Source organism: Equus asinus, chromosome 20, assembly GCF_041296235.1.
Source record: "Equus asinus isolate D_3611 breed Donkey chromosome 20, EquAss-T2T_v2, whole genome shotgun sequence".
NCBI lineage: Eukaryota > Metazoa > Chordata > Mammalia > Perissodactyla > Equidae > Equus > Equus asinus.
This window is the reverse complement of record NC_091809.1, coordinates 112,979,443-112,997,948: the sequence shown is the minus strand read 5'-3', so window position 1 is coordinate 112,997,948 and position 18,506 is coordinate 112,979,443. Positions and strand designations below refer to the sequence as shown.

At 35.7% G+C, this 18,506-nt stretch overlaps 1 protein-coding gene across 1 annotated transcript in view; it reads left to right on the top strand.

Annotated features, from left to right (window-relative positions):
* CCDC73 (coiled-coil domain containing 73) overlaps positions 1 to 18,299 on the top strand; it is a 152,768-nt gene extending 134,469 nt beyond the window's left edge. Inside the window, exons 15-18 of the mRNA XM_014863229.3 lie at positions 8,213 to 8,399; positions 9,511 to 10,974; positions 12,938 to 13,071; positions 17,960 to 18,299. Coding sequence (XP_014718715.3) covers positions 8,213 to 8,399; positions 9,511 to 10,974; positions 12,938 to 13,071; positions 17,960 to 18,154 — 1,980 coding nt within the window. The 3' untranslated portion in view covers positions 18,155 to 18,299. The remainder of the gene's footprint in view (positions 1 to 8,212; positions 8,400 to 9,510; positions 10,975 to 12,937; positions 13,072 to 17,959) is intronic.
* Positions 18,300 to 18,506: the final 207 nt, after the last annotated feature.

The window sequence follows — 18,506 nt, the reverse complement described above, 5'->3', positions numbered from 1 at the left end:
CTATCTTAGTGATATTTCATGTGCCCTTGAAAAAAATCTGTATTCTGCTGTTGGTTGGTTGAATGTTTTATAAGTGTCAATTAGGTCAGATTGGTTGATGATGATGTTCAAGTCTTCTCTGTCCTTACTGATTTTTCTGTTGTACTTGTTGGTTTCTCTACTTGTTCTGTCAATTAGTGGGAGAAGACTATTGAAATTTTTAATTTTAATAACTGAATTTTCTTTCTCTTTTCAGTTCTGTCAGGTTTTGTTTTTTTTTTTAAAGGTTGGCACTTGAGCTAACATTTGTTGCCAGTCTTCTTCTTTTTTCTTCTTCTTCTTCTCCCCAAAGCAGCCCAGTACATAGTTGTATATTCTAGTTGTGGGTCCTTCTGGTTGTGCTGTGTGGGATGCTGCATCAGCATGGCTTGATGAGCGGGGCCATATCCACACCCAGGATCTGAACTGGTGAAACCCCAGGCCACTGAAGTGGAGCATGTGAACTTAACTGCTCGGCCATGGAGCTGGCCCTGCTGTCAGTTTTCGCTTCAAGTGTTTTAAGCCCTGTTATTAGGCTTAACATTTATGATTGTTATGGCTTCCTGAGTAATTGATCTTTTTATCATTATGAAATGTTCATTCTTATCCTAGTAATACTTGTTGTCTTGAAGTCTGTTTTGTCTGATGTTAATACATCTACTCCATCTTTTATGATCAGTGTTTGTATTATCTTTTTCATCGTGTTACTTTTTTATGGGAATACTCATATTTTCTTTTTTTATGTTGAGTCATAACATGAGGAAGTCTTTTTCTTTGAGAACTATTTTATTGTATTTTTTATTGTGGTAAAATATATGTAACATAAAATTTACTATTTTAACCATTTTTATGTGAATAGTTCAGTGGCATTAAGTTCATTCCCAAATGGGTATGCTTGTGTACCAAAAAATTATGTTTCCAAAAACAGGCAGTAAGCCGATTTGGCTCACTGGCCATAATTTGCCAACCATTTTCCAGAGTTTATTATAGTCTGCTTTCAAATAATATTATACCAAATTCTCTGATTAAGTAAGAAACTTACAATACTGTATTCTCATTTCCTCCTTCTCATCCTTCATGTTATTTTTATCATACGTTTTATTTCTACATGTGTTATAAACTCCACCATATATTGTTATTTATTTTACTTTAGACTGTTAATTACCTGGTAAGAAAATTAAGAATTAGATAAAAGGTCTTTTATATTCACTCATATTTACTGTTTCTGGCACTCCTCATTCTTTTGTGTAGATCCAGGTTTCCACCTATCATATTCCTTCAGCTTGAAGAACTTCCTTTAATATTTCTTTTTATGCACATCTGCTAGTGAGGAATTCTCTCAGCTTTTTTTGGTCTGAAAAAGTGTTTATTTCTCCTTAATTTTTCAAGGCTATTTTCACTGAATATAAAATTCCAGATGGACAGGGATCTTTTCATTAATTTGAAGATGCCATTCCATCGTTTTCTTGCTTACATTGCTCTGGCAAGAAGTCTGTACATATTACATTTATATCCCTTTTTATAAGTATCTTATCATCTCTGGCTGCTTTTAAGACTTTCTTTTATGACTGAGCAGTTTTATTATGATGTACCTTGATGTGGTTTTCTTTGTGCATATCTTGGGATTTATTGAGTTTCTTGAAGCTGTAGATTTATAGTTTTCATCAGATTTGGAGAACTTTTGGTCATTATTTCTTCAAAGATTTTTTTCTGTCCCCTTTCTTTTATGGGACTTCAGTTACACATGTTAGACTGCTTGATGGTGTCCCACAGGTTACTGAGGTGCTGCATGCTTTTTAGTCTTTTTTCTCTCTCTGTTTCCATTTGTTATGTCTGGAAGTTCATTTATCTTTTGTTCTAAAAGTGTTTAATATGCCATTAAGCTTATCCAGTGGCTTTTTATTTCAATACTATATATTTCACCTCTAGAATTTCCACTTGGTTCTTTTTTTTTGGTATATTTAATTTTTTTCTTCATTATATTCATGTCATTGTCCTTTAAATCCTTGAACATTTATAATAGCTATTTTAAAATTCCTTTGCCAATTCCATCTCTTGTCATTTCTTTGTTTCTAGTGACTAATTTTTCTCCTGTTTATAAAATGTGACACTGTTCTGCTTCTCTGTCTAGTAATTTTTTATTGAATTAGAACATTTTGAATTTTATATTACTGATTGCTCAACTTCCTTGTCTTCCTTTCAAGAGTGTTGAAGTTTGACAGGCAGTTAAAAGTTATTTGCAGATAAGCTTCATCCTTTTGAGGCTTAATTTTAAACTTACGGGTGAATCTAGCACAGCCCTTACTCTAGGGCTAGTTCATACCTAATCGAAGGTGTGATCCTCCAGGGGTTTTAATAGAATGCCCAGGTGTTCAGCAAGGTCTTTCCACTCTGGCTGGTTGGAACTCAGACTTTCTGCATACCTGTGGAGTTCTGCGAATTGTTCAGTTTACAGCTTCCCTGTAAGTCCTTGTGGACTTTTACTCTACACATGTCCAGCTTAAAATTCAGCAACAGACCGAATAGGCAGATTTCTGGGGCTCTTTTTCTGCATAGCTCTTTCATGCTCAGTACATTGCCTCACAAATTACTGCCACTTCAGCCTCCCCAAACTCTGATCTTTGTCTTTCCAACTCAGTGAGACCATCTTGCTTTGTGAGATTACTCCTGGTAATCTCTCTCACAAAGCAAGATCGTGAGTTGGTGGTGCACAGAGTGTCTCTAGGCAAAGGCAAAGTAATTAGAGGGTTCGTCTTTTTTCCCCTTTCTCTAAGAGAATGGTTTTTCATTATATGTAGTTGATTGTCTGAAAACTTTTGTTTCATTTATTCCAGTTTTCTAGTTATTTATAGAGGGAAAGCCAGTCAAGTCCAGTACCAGTTACCCTGGCATGGCTAGAAGTAGAAGCCTAAGTTTAAATAATCTTATGTTAAATGTTCTAGGGAAGTATAACATCTTAAAGCTCTCTGATTAGGCCTTCTTCAAGCAAGCAGTTTTATTTTTATAATATACATGTCTTTTTCATAAAGCAGCTATTCTTAATACATGTGCTTATTAACTCATTCATTTACTTCATTCTTTTATCTATGCATTTATTCAACAAACATTTACTGAGTATTGTCAATGTGCCACATGCTTCAGAAGATTATGAGAATATAACAATGAAAAAGACACACATGGTTTTTCAAGGAATTTCCAGTCCAGCAGAAGAGACAGGGTAAAGAGCAGTTGTAGTGCAGTGTGAAAAGTGCTTCCATGGTGGCAGGTCCAGGGCACAGTCAGGGCGCAGAGGAAGGAGAGATCAGCTCTACTCAGGAGGATGGCTGCTCAGGGCAGACCTCACACACACAGACTTTTTGAGCTGAGTTGTTAAAAGTAAGTAAGAATTTTCCAGACAGAGTATTTCAAGTAAATGGAGTAGAATGGGCAAAGAATCAGAAAAGTGAAATATTGTTATTCAACGTGGAAACTACAAGTAGTTAGCATGGTTGCAGGGTAGGAGGCTAGCTGTGCACTAAGTAGCAGAGAGGCTGAGGACAGGCAGAGGACAGCCCACTGAGGTCTGTACCGTCCCTTTGTAGAAGTCTGTTCATCACTCTACCATTTGAGTAAAGTGATCAGATTTACTTTTTTGAAAGATCATTTGGATGACGATATGGGTAGACAAGTGGGATAAAACTAAAGGCAACGATGCCAGCTTGGAGAATGCTGTAATAGTCCAGGCAGGAGATGGTACTGTCATTTTAAGATTTATACTGTAACATAGCCTGAGAGTGATAAATGGCAAGTAATTCCTACAGCATCTGATTGCTTATAGAAGTGAATATAGACTTGTATTCATAAGTAAATCATTTAGCACTCATTCACTTTTAAATTGAAAATAGCTTTTATTTAATCAGATTATAAGTCATAGTTTTCATTTTAAGAAGTGTAGACAATACAGAAACATTAAAAGAAGATCATCCATAATCCTACCACCCAGAAAGAGAGATTGCTAAAAATTTTTTTGTATGACCTTCCAGTTTTTCTATACATGTGTTTGTATGGAGATAACATAGACGTTCATATAAATGCACTCTTTAAAAACTAAAATCATACTTTCTCTGATATTGTGTAGCTTTTTTATTTAGAAATTTCTTTTATTGTGGTAAAATATATGTAACATAAAACTTGCCATTTTACAGTGATTACATTTAAAAATTACAGTTGAGTTGCATTAATTACAAGTACAATGTTGTGCAGTCATCACCACTATTTCCAAAACTTTTCCATCATCCTCAACAGAAACTGTGTAACCACTAACCAGTAACTCCCCATTTCCTCCTCTTCCTGGATCCTAGTAATCTTTAACCTACTTTCTGACTATGAATTTGCCTATTCTATATAGTTTATCTAAATGGAATTGTACAATATTTGTCCTTCTTGTCTGGCATATTTCACTTAGCCTAGTGTTTTCAAAGTTCATTCATGCTTTAGCATGTGTTAGAACTTAATTCCTTTTTATGGCAGACTAATATTTCATTGTATGGATATATGATATTTTATTTATCCATTCACCTGTTGATGGACACTTGGGTTTTTACCTTTTGACTATTGTGAATAATACTGCTATGAACATTGGCATGCAACTCTGTTTGACCTTTTTGGGGGGCATATACCTAGGAGTGGATTTGCTGGGTCATAGGGTAATTCTATATTAAACTTTCTGAGGAACTGCTTTTGTTTTTTTAAACTTAGTAGGTATCTTTCTAAGTCAGTAAAAATTGATCTGTATCACAGTTTCCATTGTGTGAATGAGATGTGTCATAATTTATCCACCCCTCTACTGTAGAGCATCCTTGTAGAAATGTCTTTGTGTACTTTTGTGATTATTTCTTTAGGACAAATTACCAGAATTGGTATTGCTGGGTGAAAGAGCTTGCTCATTTATAATTTTGATATGTATCACCAGATTGCCTTCCAGAAAGGTTGTACCAGTTTATACTCCCACCAACCATATATAACAGTGCCTGTATACTCAAACTCTCTTGATACTTACTTTATCACTTTGTTTGTTTGATTGTTTGTTTTTGCTGAGGGAGATTCACCCTGAGTTAACATCTGTGCCAGTCTTCCTCTGTTTTGTATGTGGGATGCTGCCACAGCATGGCTGCCAAGTAATGTAGGTCAGTGCCCAGGAACTGAACCTGGGCTGCTGAAGTGGAACGCACTGAACTTAACTACCAGGCCACAGGGCCTGCTCTAATGTGCATTTTTATTATGTTAAGCATATTTTCATATATTTGTCATTTATATTTCTTTTTTTCTATTGCTAGTTTATATATTCCCATTTACAATAAAACATGCTCAAGTCTCTCCCATTTTACAAATTAAACAGCAAAAAGCCTTGTTTGATCCCACATCTGTCTCTAAATACAAGTTAACTCACTGAATACCCTTTCCCCTTGTCCCTATTATATTTCATTCATCTGCTTTTTCCCCTACATCTCAGGCTTTTCCTTAAGGCAGTAAGAATAAGAATTATTACTATTATTATCATTAATTGATCAACCATGAGCTATATGCTTTATATACATAATTGAATTTATTCCTCACGTAGAACTACATGAGACCTGAGTCAGATCCATCAAGCCAAGCCATTCCTGAATTCCTGATCCATTGAAACTATGGGAAAATAAATGTTTGCTGTTTTAAATCACAAAGTTTTGGGATAATTTGTTACACAACAATAGATAACTAATATAAGTATCTTTCTAGGATTTCACATTTAATAAGTACTGAACCCAGGATTGGAACCCATATTTATCCAACTCCAAAGCTCCTGGTAAACTACCGGACTGTTTTTCTCAATCTCCTTTGAAAGTGTCTCTTCCTCTGCCTTTCCCTTGGGGATTTACATTAGCATTTTCTCCTTTCTCCTCTTTTCTTCCCAAAATACACTCTCCTTAATCAATCTCATCAACTTACACATCTTCACTTGCCATCCATCTGCCAGTGACTTTCAAATCCACATTTCAGGTCAGTTTTCTCTCATAAGCTCCAGATTCCTACATCTAAATGTTCACTAGACATCTCTACCTAATGTCTTACCAACTCTTCAAACTTAACAGGTCAAACTGAACTCATGATGTTTTCCTGCAAAACTGCTACTCTTCCAGTTTTCCAGCTCAGTAAATGACATCCACCAGTCAGTCACCTAGGTATCTAGTCTGAACTTTGTGAATCAACCTTTTTTTAATTGAGGTCACATTGGTTTATAACATTGTGTAAATTTCAGGTGTACATTACATCATTGTATCATTGTATCTCAACTTCTGTATAGACTGCATTGTGTTCACCACCAAAAGTCTAGTTTCCACCCTTCACCACACACACGTGCCCCTTTACCCATTTCACCCTCCCCCCACCCCTTCCTCTCTGGTAACCACCAATCTGTTCTCCCTATCGGTGTTTACCTTCCACGTGAATGAAATCATGTGGTTGTCTTTCTCTGTCTGGCTTATTTCACTTAGCATAGTACCCTCAAGGTTCAGTTCATCCAAGTTGTTGCAAATGGCACGATTCTTTTTTTTATGGCTGAGCAGTACTGTGCATATATATTTTTATATATATATACACAATACACTTTATCCATTCATCCATTGTTGGAGACTTAGAATGCTTCCAAGTTTTGGCTATCGTGAATAATGCTGCAATGAACATAGGGGAGCATATAGCTTTTTGAATTAGTGTTTTCATATTCTTTGGAAAACTACCCGGAAGTGGAATAGCAGGATCATACAGTATTTCTTTTTAAATTTTTTGAGAAATCGCCACACTGTTTTCCCTAATGGCTGCACCGATGTATATTCCCATCAGCAGTGTATGAAGGTTCCTTTTTGTCCACATCCTCTCCAACACTTGTCATTTCTCATCTTTTTAATAATAGCCATTCTGACAGGTGCAAGGTATCTCTCATTCTGTTGTGATTTGCATTTCCCTAATAATTCTGCAAATCAATCTTAACTCTCCTCTCTCAGCCTTCCTATCTAATCATTCACCAAGTCGTCTTGATAGGAATTCATCATTCATGAATCTGTTCATGACACTTCATCTTTACTGGTCACCTGGACTGCCATGGTACTCTTCTGATGCGTCTTTCTGCCTCATGTGTGGTCTCCCTTTAATTCACTGTTTTTCAGACTTCTAGGTGCAACCTATTAGTGGTTCATGAAAATTAGTTTAGTGGTTTGTGACCAGCATACTCTTAAATATGAAATAAAGTAGCATAGAAGACATCAGAATGTATCTCATTAAGAGCAGGTATTGTTTGGTGTGCTCACTGTATTGTAAAATATATTTCTCATTGCAGGTTTTAATCAAGTTTGGAAACATTACTCTATCCACCCTTTATACTGCAGCCAGAATGGCCTTTCCAATCAGATCACATTAATCACCTTGTCTAAAACCCTTCAGTGACTCCTCACTGTCTTCCTGGTAAAGTTGGAACTCCTTAGCACGCTGTGTTTGGCCCTTAGTGACCTAGACCTCCTAGCTTACTCCAAGTCGCATTTCTCTCCATCTTGTCCCAGCATCTGAGCTCTAGCTGAAGGAATCACAGGTAGTTCCATGAAAAGACCATAATCTTGCTGGCTTTTGAGCATTTGTTCCCCCTGAAGTGTCTCCTTATCCCCATCTGTCCCACTGGACTGCAAGGTTTTTGAGCATAGGGAGTGTTTTGTTCATCATTGTGTCCCAAAGCCTAGTGCAGTGCTTCTATGTTATCTGTGCTCAGTATACATGCTGAATAAATGGATGCTGAATTAATTCACTATTTTAAAGATACATAAAAATACCAAACACTCAAAAGCAATTTTCCTGCCATGACTACCTTGCTTCGAATAAAGGAGTGGTTCTTTTATTACATGTAAGATAATGTGTGGTATTATGTAATATGGAACGCATATTTGAAAACATGTAAGGGTCTCCATTTTGTTTACATATGATAGACTATACAAAATGAACTTCAAGTGATCTTGTTACAAAGACTAATAGATTAAATTTAGTAAAAAAATTATTTGGTTTTCAAATAGAAATTGCTGAATGGTTGAATTGAAACAAAGATTCCACTTTGATCAGCAAAGTTTGTTCAAATGTTTTATACTTTATAGTGATCTGCTTTTATATTAAAGGAATCTTTTCCATTTTAAACTAGAATCTTCCAGAAGTAAATACTGAGAACAATGAAGTGTCAGTGGAAACATCAGAAAACACCGTCCTACAGAAATGTAACTCTGGGCAAGAGACATGGGAAGAAAGCACTGTGCATTTTTGTTCAGATACTGAATACAGAGAAGAGGAGGAACAGAAAGAAGACCCACTTACAGAAGAAATCACTGAAGGTAACCTAAGGTGGACCTGCCGAAGTGCTCTGGAGGCCGCCTGTGGCATTTAGGGGATATCAGCTGCAGTCTTTGCTTTGAGGACCTTGTAGTGTAGTTAGAGAAATAGTCTTTTTCCTTTGTATGTGTCTTAACAAAACAGGCTTCCTATGAGCTATGCTTTACAGTCAGTGTTTTTGGGGAAAAAATACATTTTGCTTCCCCTTCTCATCAGTCCTCAACTTTTTGCATTTTGGTTTTGCCTTCACTGGTTTGCTGAGAATGTTCTCTGGGTTACTGATACCCTTCTGATTACCAGATCTAGAGAACACTTTTCGTAGTTCAAATGACCTTTTTGTAACCACTGAAAAAATTTACTAATCCGCCCACCTTCAAAAAGAGTTGTTTTAAAGACAGTACTGATTGTCTGAAGGTATTCAAACCTTGGCTGAACAACCACTTGGTGGAGGTGTTGTAGAGAGAATGATTGGACTAAAAAGGCTGTCAAGCCCTGGATTTTGTATTGTAGATTACTCTGACTATACTGAAATGTTGAAATCTATGGTTAGAGCCCAGATGAATAAAATTAATGTCTTAAGTAGATAGGCTAGACACTTGCCCACAAGTATTCCAGAATTTAAAAATATTTACAGGGTAGTGAAAGAAAAAGTGATGACTGTTAAGTCTTGAAGAAACCAGCTAGCAATTTCTGGATCTAGGTAGTAATGGAAATTAAGAGTATAACCTGTTAGGATAAATTAATTTTTATCTAATCAGCTATGTATTTATATGGAATTGTACTATATACTCAAAAAGCAGCAACAGAGTAGAAGAATGAAAAGCATTTTGTAATACCCTCAACTTACTCCCCCCTTTTTAAACCAAAAATACTTTTGCTGTTATGAAATAAAAATTTAATATAGGTAGAGCCAAATATTTTAGCATGCTAAATATATGCTTATGATGATAAAGGAAACTCAATAGGTAAAACTGGTGTCATTATGTTTGTGTAGTAATTGGCCAATGAAATATTTAAAGCTAAATGTTTTTATAAAAATAGGCAATACATATATCTTATAAAAGCAGGCTTTAGTGTACAACATCAAAATTTACTGTGTTCTCATCATGACAGATCTGCAGCTTTTTGAAAAAAGCTCCAAGAATGAAATTGATACTACTGTACCTCTGGATGAAAATCAAAGTGAAATCTCCCTGAGCAGAACCCTCTGCAAAGAAAAAGGACTAGTTAGTCAAGGACAAAGCCTGAATGTTACCGACTTTAGAAAAGCAGTCACTACAGAAGTAAAAGATAAGGTGGGCTTGGGAAAAGACAATGGATGTACAGAATTTAAATCTCCAAATAATTCTTTTTTAGTGGTGGATATATCAATAGAAACAGAAAAGATACACATAGAAAGAATTGAAGGATTAGGTCTTCACCAGGCAGATGTACATCTGGAGGCTGAAAATAACAGAATCTCATTTAACAGTATCTTCAATGAGACAGCTCACGATACAGATCAGAAAGATGTTTCTGAAGATGAACAAAATGCCAGAGAGAAGGAAATTACAGACAGTGACCAAACCAAAGCAGATCTGGATTCATCTCTAGATGTAAAAAAGAATCCTGTTGTGTGTCAGAAGTACATTTTAGAGGATTCAAATGATGTTATGTTAGATGATAAACAATGTGAAAAAAACCAAAACCAACTGTCAAATAAAAACAATGACAACATACTGCCATTTAAACAAACTTCCAATTGTCAGCAAGTCTGTGATACTTCAGAGAAACCTGAACTGACGACTGCCTGTCACACAGCAGTCCACCTCCCCACTTCATCTGCTGCTTTCAGTGATAATCTGAAAGTACTTAGGAATTCAGATAAAAATGGTAATGTAATGTCTGTGTTCCTGAAACCCAACTCAAGCCCTGGGAACAGAACTATATGGAAAAATCTGAAGGATATGCAAAACAGTCAATTTAAGAATTGTCTGGGATATTTGGAAAACAATGTGACCACCTCCCATCTTGAGGTTAACAATGAGAATGTACATGCTTCACAAACCAAAGATGTGAACACTGCTGTTCACAAGAAGACTTCCACAGAAACACAGTTTTCCAATGAAGAGAGTCAGACTGATGACAATCAGATAACAGAAGCCACAAAAAATGACCTCTTCCTTTTTGTGACTGTTAATGAAAGACAGCACACACTGTTAAATAATACAGAGAAAACAGAGTCATTAAATGACATCGTTTCAGGAAAAATTTACAGTGAAGGACAGCTGGAAGAGTCATGTTCTTTTCACATAGAGGCATCTGCAGATTTAGTAAACAGAAGTGGAAGGTCAGCCTTTGATCTTTCAACTTCAGATAAAAAAACTGAGAAAACTCCAGTATATGTGAATTTTTTAGACCCCAGTCCTTGGTCAAAAGTAAATCAAACTGAAAGTCAAACAGTGAGCACTTCAACTTCCAGCATTCCTTTGTTGCTGAAGGAGAGACCAATAGGTCCATCAGAAAACAAAAAGACTGTTTCTATGACACTTTGTAAAAATGTTGCTGTCTATGATGGCAGGGAGGATATTGGACCAGGTAAGAAATCAAGATTTATGTTTTAATTCTTTTAAAATTTATATTTCTACTTACTATTCTTGGTAAAAATTCTCCAAACACATTGTGTTTAAAATGAAATAGTATTTTTTTGCCTACACCTAAAATATTCCATGTACATATATATGTAAAAGGTTTTATTTAAATGGAAGTGGATTTCTTTTTATCTAAATCTGAGTCAGTACTACCAACATGTCTTGAGGTACAATTCCATTTTGGAAATTTAAAAAAAATTATTTTCATCAAGGAACTAAAAATAACAAAAACCACCACAGGTCTGGGTCATTAATTTTAAACTCGAACACCTACACCTACCTAATCTTCTTTTTACTTTCTAGAGCAAATGCAGTGAAATTAAGGCTTCTGCCAGTGTGACCGTTTTTTTCTTTCTATACTCAAAAAAACTTCCTTCTCTCAGAACATTTTAGTCTCTTATGTTGTCACTTTCTTCCTGCAGTTCTCTCCCTTTCCTTAATTTTTCTCTTTCATCTGTCCCTTCACCACCACAAATCCAGCTCTTTGTTTTATAAGTGTTACTGAGGTGTAAGAATATATTTTGTATCACTGATGTTTGTCACTCTTTGAAACACTTTAAACTCAATCCTTTAGGGGCCGGATCCGTGGCTGAGTGGTTAGGTTTGCGCGCTCCGCTGCAGCAGCCCAGGGTTCGGATCCTGGGCGTGGACACAGCACTGGTCGTCAGGCCACGTTGAGGGGGCTTCCCAGATCCCACAACTAGAAGGACGTGCAACTAAGATATACAACTGTGTACGGGGGGGTTTGGGGAGATAAAAGCAGAAAAAAAGAAAAAAACCTCAATCCTTTAATAATTATGTACCTATATTGCTACATTCAAATGTTAACTATTTCAGAGAATAGAAGGCCTATTCTATTCTTTAAAACCACATGAAGTAACAATGTGCTCCAAGTTTTGCTTTACAAATGCTCCAGGATAAAAAAATAGGGGGAGGTAAATGGATGAAATACATGACTTAATACTGATGGGTACTGAAGCTGGGTGATGGATACACTGAGGTTCATACTCTCTACTTTTGTGTATTTGAAATTTTTCATATTATAAATATTTAAAAATAAAAATATACTCCATAGCACATATGGTGCTGTATAAATATAACGAAGATAATAAGTATATTTGTTTACTAGCATGAATGAAGTAATGTAGAGAAAAATAGAAAACACTGTAAACCCTCATTTCACAAACTATAATTTTCCTAATAAAATGTATTATCTTCAGATTCCATTACTTTTGTCTGTCAAATGCTGTGGTCAGTCAAGGGCTGGTCTAACATTTACCATTTTCTCACAGATCCTTTCTTCTAAATTAAATCTCAATGATACAAATCATAAGGATGGAAGGGGAGATGTCTAAAATTCTGTAGAAATTCAACTTGTAAAATACTCAAATTCCTAAGTATCTTCTAACCTTCAAATTAGACTTGTTTCTCTACATCATTTTGATCTATTAAAGCCCAGTGACCCTCTACTAGACAGCCCTTTGTTTGCCTTACTATGGCCGGTTTCTTTAAATATATTTTATAAATCTGACTTTTAGTTGGTTTCAGACTTTTCCCATTAATCTGAATTCGTAAGATGTTCACTACATAAATGTTTACATGTGTGGGCAATGCAGTAACCAGGGGAATAAGCATAACATTTTATGTGACTTTTGTTTTATAAGATATTTATATAATTAACATTTTAATGTGAAATCAGGTTTTAGAAAGTAGCAAGAAAATTTTTTCTGAAATGAAATGCCCAATGTAAGAAACTTACGTGAAAACTATAAAATGGTCAAAGTAAAAAGAAAACAGAAAGTTACTCTTTAACTACAACAACATAGGATCAGAGAAAAACAAGTTCAGTCACTAAAATGAGTGCCTGGAGAATAAAATTCAGTTGCTGCCATTTCCTCTTTGTCAACCAGATACTACCAGCATCGACAGAGCTGCTGACACTTTGAATAACTCGAGCATCCATCCAGATCCCAAGGGAGAGCCCAGTGAAGCGAGGAATGCGACTGCAAAGACTTTTTATGATTCTTCTTTTCCCACAGAACATGTAAGTCAATTAAAAATACTGCCGAGCAGACCTTACTGAGCTAATTCTACAGATATGTGTAGAACTGTATGCATCTGGATGCTTTAAGACCTAACTGATCTCCAAAATAATATCAAGAGGGCAACATGGCACCATTTTTCACAATTAAGGTTGATGGAAAACAGCAGGAAAAAGTCACAGTGTATAAATCAAATAGATATAATCCAGCCTGTTTTGGGAAGGAGAGTGTGAGGTAGTGTATTATGTACTTCTATTTTTTAGTCAACTAAATTTAGGAATAGTGGCATTTGAGCATTTATTTAAACTAAAAAAAAAACAGATCACCCATCTGAACATTTAAAATTTTACTTTAATCAAAATTACCTTAACCTAATCAATTAAATTCATTTGTTTTTAATAGTGCTTAAGGTAATTTACATTATTTGGGGAAAATGACTATTGCAAAGGCAGAAGTTTATCTGTTTTAAATTACTTCATTTGGAACACAGTATGTGAAAGGACCCATTAGCCATAAATATATGGTGTGAAGTATGAATATAAACATTAAGCAAAGTATTTGTAGATCATATGGCTCTGGGAGTCCATTTGTTATATGAAAAGCAACTAACTATAACTGACAAGTTCTTTTGTAAAATTTGTAAGTTTTTTCTTCATGTGTAAAACTTCAGCACAAAAAAGGCTGTACTCTTCTAAATCCAAGGAGACAATTATAGGTATAACTGCTAAAATGTAACCTAAAAAGGTTAGGAAAGATTACGTTTAAAAAAAAAAACTGCATAGTGACATGATTTTAAGGTCACTGTATATTTTCAATGAGAATTATGTCACTAACACAGTCTTAACAGCTTTTAACAATCAGGATCTACCTTTTCTAATTGAGCTCAGCAACAGTTTCAGCTTGATGTGTTACACGTGTGTAACCTTTAAACTATGGTAGCCAAAGCACAGTGAACCCGGCACCGGGAAATCTAAGTTCTGGCCAATTGGACAAATCATAGAATCAAAGCAAAAAGGAGACTTGAGAGTATAAAGCTGGACACTCATTTCTAAATAGGTGAATATTTAACACTTAGAAGATGACTGCCCTATTTTCAAACAATTGAAGGGTATGATGGAAATTTCACACCTCGCTTTCAAGCCCATTTTAATTAACCCAATAAGGAAGTTCTTTTTGTTTAATTCCTAATGCTTTTCCTGTAATTAATAGTTTTTAAGAATTTACCTTTATAGAATTTAAAACTTTTTCAAAGAAATATTCCTGCAACAGTCCTGTATGCTACTTCTATCTTACAGATGAGGAAGCAGTGACATAAGGTGAAATAACTTTCCAAAGTCATTAAGACACAATCTGCAATGGATTTAGACTAGATATCTTGGCTTTTAGTCAAATGCTGTTATCAACTTTCATAATCGGAAAAAAATGTTCCTTTTCAAAATACTGGTGCATGTATGGGGCCAGCCTTGTGGTGTAGCAGTTAAGCTCACACGTTCCGCTTCAGCAGCCCCAGGTTCCCCGGTTCAGATCCCTGGCGTGGACCTACTCACTGCTTATCAAGCCATGCTGTGGCACGTGTCCCACATAAAATAGAGGAAGATGGGCACAGATGTTAGCTCAGGGACAATCTTCCTCAGCAAAAGGAGGAGGACTGGTGGCAGATGTTAGCTCAGGGCTAATGTTCCTAAAAAGAATACTGGTGCATGTAAAAGAAACCCAGCTCACTGGCTAAATATACGTCTTCTAAGTGCTTATTATCATGTCAAGCTCTATGCCAAGTAAGCATCACTGTCCTGGCTGAAGCTTGATTACCAATTAACATCCAGTGTGGGACAAATTTAAAAGCAGATTTATTCTTTTGCCTAGTCTACTGAAAATACTATTATCTCTGTCTGGATTAAACTGGACCAATCCAGTCTCTTTATGAAGCCCATTTATACTTAATATTTTACACTTTTCTGGACCAGGGACTGTCAGATGACAGCTGGTGGGACGAATGCACTCCCTTGTTTTAGTTACATTAGAGCACAGCCGCACCCATTCCTCTACCTATTGCCCATGTTGGTCTTTGTGCTGCATGGAAGAATTCAGCAGGGGGAGGGAGGCCACTTGGCCCACCAAGCTAAAAACATTTACTTCCAGCTCTTTACAGAAAAAGTGTGCCAACCTTGTTCTAAATGAAGACAAATGAATTTTATGAAGACTACACCCAGAAAGTGAATGGAAGTTCTTTGTATTTTTATGTGTACTCTCCACACCAATCCTGTTAAATTCTGGGTAGATATTATGAGCTAGTCCACTTTCCCCCTATAGATTCAGAGCAACGTGCAAGGGGTGTTTTTGTTCTTGGAGGGGGTTAAGTTGATAGCCTGCTGCAATCTTGATTATACCCAGGAATGAGGAGGAGACAGAGGGGCCAGAGTAAGCAAAGAAAGCCACTTAATTGTACACATCCAATGAATTAGGTTCACCTGGTTAAATTTTCAAATTTACAGCCTGTCCACCCCAGGCTGAAATAAAAAGGACTAGTACCAGGCTGGGGGAAATTTTAGGCCAAAGAGTAGATCTTTTGAGTCCGACAGAAAGAGGTTAGGAGGTAAGCGATTTTTAAAATGAGGAAAGAAAGGAGCAGCTATGTGACGACACATCTAGAACTAGAATCGCTGCTGTAAGCTGCAACCTCAATAAAGCTAAGTGGGACAGGCTGCTAAGTGTAAATTTTAATCTCCGCTACCTCTTGCTTTCTACTGTACAGCCAATCCCTGCTCATGCCCCTCCCACCAAGTAGGTAGTTAAGAGGAAAGAAACTAAAGCAGCTATATGTAAATGTCTCCTTCCTTTCCATCATCGTTAAGATAAAAAGTCACAGAAACAGGTTTTTAGAAAATTGGGTAATTTGTAGTTGATGTCAAATGCATCAATCAAGCATTTTGATGGCAAAACAGGACCATTAAATCATACACATCATCAAACATTTTACTTCAATATCTGTAGCAATGTTGATTTAGATTTGACATATTTCTCAGGACTGGATGGACGATTTACACTCATTTTGGCCCTGTGAGCTAAATGAGTTATGTTGAACACACTTATATGCCAGACATTATCAGAAATAGACATTTATACATATTTTTATCCATTACCAGTTACTCTTTACAACAGTAGTTACAAAAAGCATTTTGTAACTAAAAGGAGCTGATGAGAAAACTGAGGCCCACAAAAGTCAAGTGACTTGCCTGAGGTCTCATGGTGGTCCCATGCTGATACTTGTTTTCACCTCTATGATTTCATAAGCACACAGCAATCAGACAGACAGATATGAGCACAAGATCACCCGAAGGATCAGGGGCTAAGACTTTGAGGGGATGGTGGCTGACTGTAGAATTCTCAAGAGCCACACAGAGCAGTCCAAAAGGAGTAATTCTTAGGGAACTGAGATTAAATGTAAACACTTGAGCCCATTTAAAAAATTACTACTAGATAATCTCACTTGGAAAACGACATTCTTAGCAATATGTCACTCTTACCAGTGAAACCAGAAAAGAGTTTAATGTAAGACAGTACTCAAAGATCTTCACAAAGATTTATAAACAAATGATATTCCTAACAGTCTAATTTAAACAGCAAATGTTTTCTAACAACTTTAAATGTCCAACAAATATATTCAACTACAGAACATGTCAGAGCCATGTTTTTAAGACTTTTAGAAATAGAGGGAAATGCTAAAAATGTTTTTAACACAGCATAGATGATACATGATTCAATTTTTTTGAGAAAGTGTGTGTGACTGTGTGTGTGTGTCTGTGTGTGTATATATATAGAAGAGACCAGGATATTTAATCCAAATGTTTAGTGGTGGTTGGAATCTTGGGTAATTTTAATGCAATTCTTATTCTGTTGCATATTTCTAAAATATATTCCCTTTTAACACAAGATTTTATCTGGGAATGTATCTCAGAAAATCATGAAAGACTTTTTTTCAAGAAATTAACTTACTTTTGATAGAGATAAATTAGAAATCAATGTTCAATAATAGATAAATTATCACACATCCATAAAAGGAAGTATTTTGCAGCCACTGACAATTGTTTGTAAGAAATTTTAATGACCTAGAAAACAGCTCACACAAGGAAAAGCCAAGATATGAAATTCTACAGAATGAGTATATATGCTAAAAATAGAAAAAAGCGACTAGCAGCAAACAATAACAAAATGTCGACAGGTCTCTCTGGATAGTGGATTACTAGTAAGTTTTAGTTTCTTTATACTTTTCTCCATTTTCTAAATTTGCAAAATTTTATCATCAGAAAAGAAACATTGAAATGAAAAAACAACACAGTATTTTAAGTATGACCCAATGCAGTGCCTTGGAAACATGCCAACTTCCAAATACCTCATTGTTCTTCCTGTTTCTCCAACAATGCTACTCTGAAGCATGAGCGGAAACATGAAGTAAAAGGTAGTTTTTATGTGGCAGTTTACTTCCGTTAGCATTTTTAGTTTTCCCCTGGCTCTGACAGAAGATACAAAACATAGACATGTTTGGGAAGGGAAGGGAGTAGAAGACAAAACAGATTTTTATCTGCACTGTTTAAATATCTTTTCTTTCAATGTAAGCTCAAGACCTTTTAGAAAAATGTTTGTGGTATCCCTGGAATATATTAGGGATCTTGAATAGCTACTAAATAAACCTACAAATTCAATTCACATTTTATAGTTTTTTGGTGCCAAAATTACTAAGATAGTTGTTGGGAATTAGCCAAGAAAACGGTGGCTTTATCACATACTCATACTTACAAAGGCTTAAGGATTTTCTTTAAACTCTTTTGGTTGATGACTATTTTAGAAAGTGAGTAATAATTTCAATGGTAAAACAAGTTTGATCTTTCCTAGGTGAAAACAAAGCCTCTGAAATCAACTCTGCTACAAAGCCATAAGATTAAAGATACTGATTCTGCTAGTGAAGATGACTGGCAGAGCTTGATAACAAATCAAATAAACAAAATAGAAAAGTTCCTAAGCTTAGAAAACGAAAACCAACCTAAAAAAAGAAAAGCAGAAGAGATGTTGGAAAAAACAACAGATTAAAATAATGCTTTGATAAATGCTTTCAGTGGTGAACTGATTTAATAGAAATACTGATGTGGTTTTGACTAGAAAATGACTTTTACATCCTAAGCTTTACATGTGTACTTACTGTTCCAGCTTTTTCTGATGTAAGAATTATATTACTATGTTTTCACTCAGCAAATGCTTCATTTAAGATAGCTAAGATGACAAAGTTTGCTGTTAGCATCTAATACCCCTTAATTAAATGTCTTTCCTCCATATATCCTTTCATCAGAGTTCTTTTTGTACCTTCAAACCTTTCCTTACAGAATACAACTTACCTATTATACAAGATAGACACTGACCCCTCTGTAATTTATTACTTTGTATC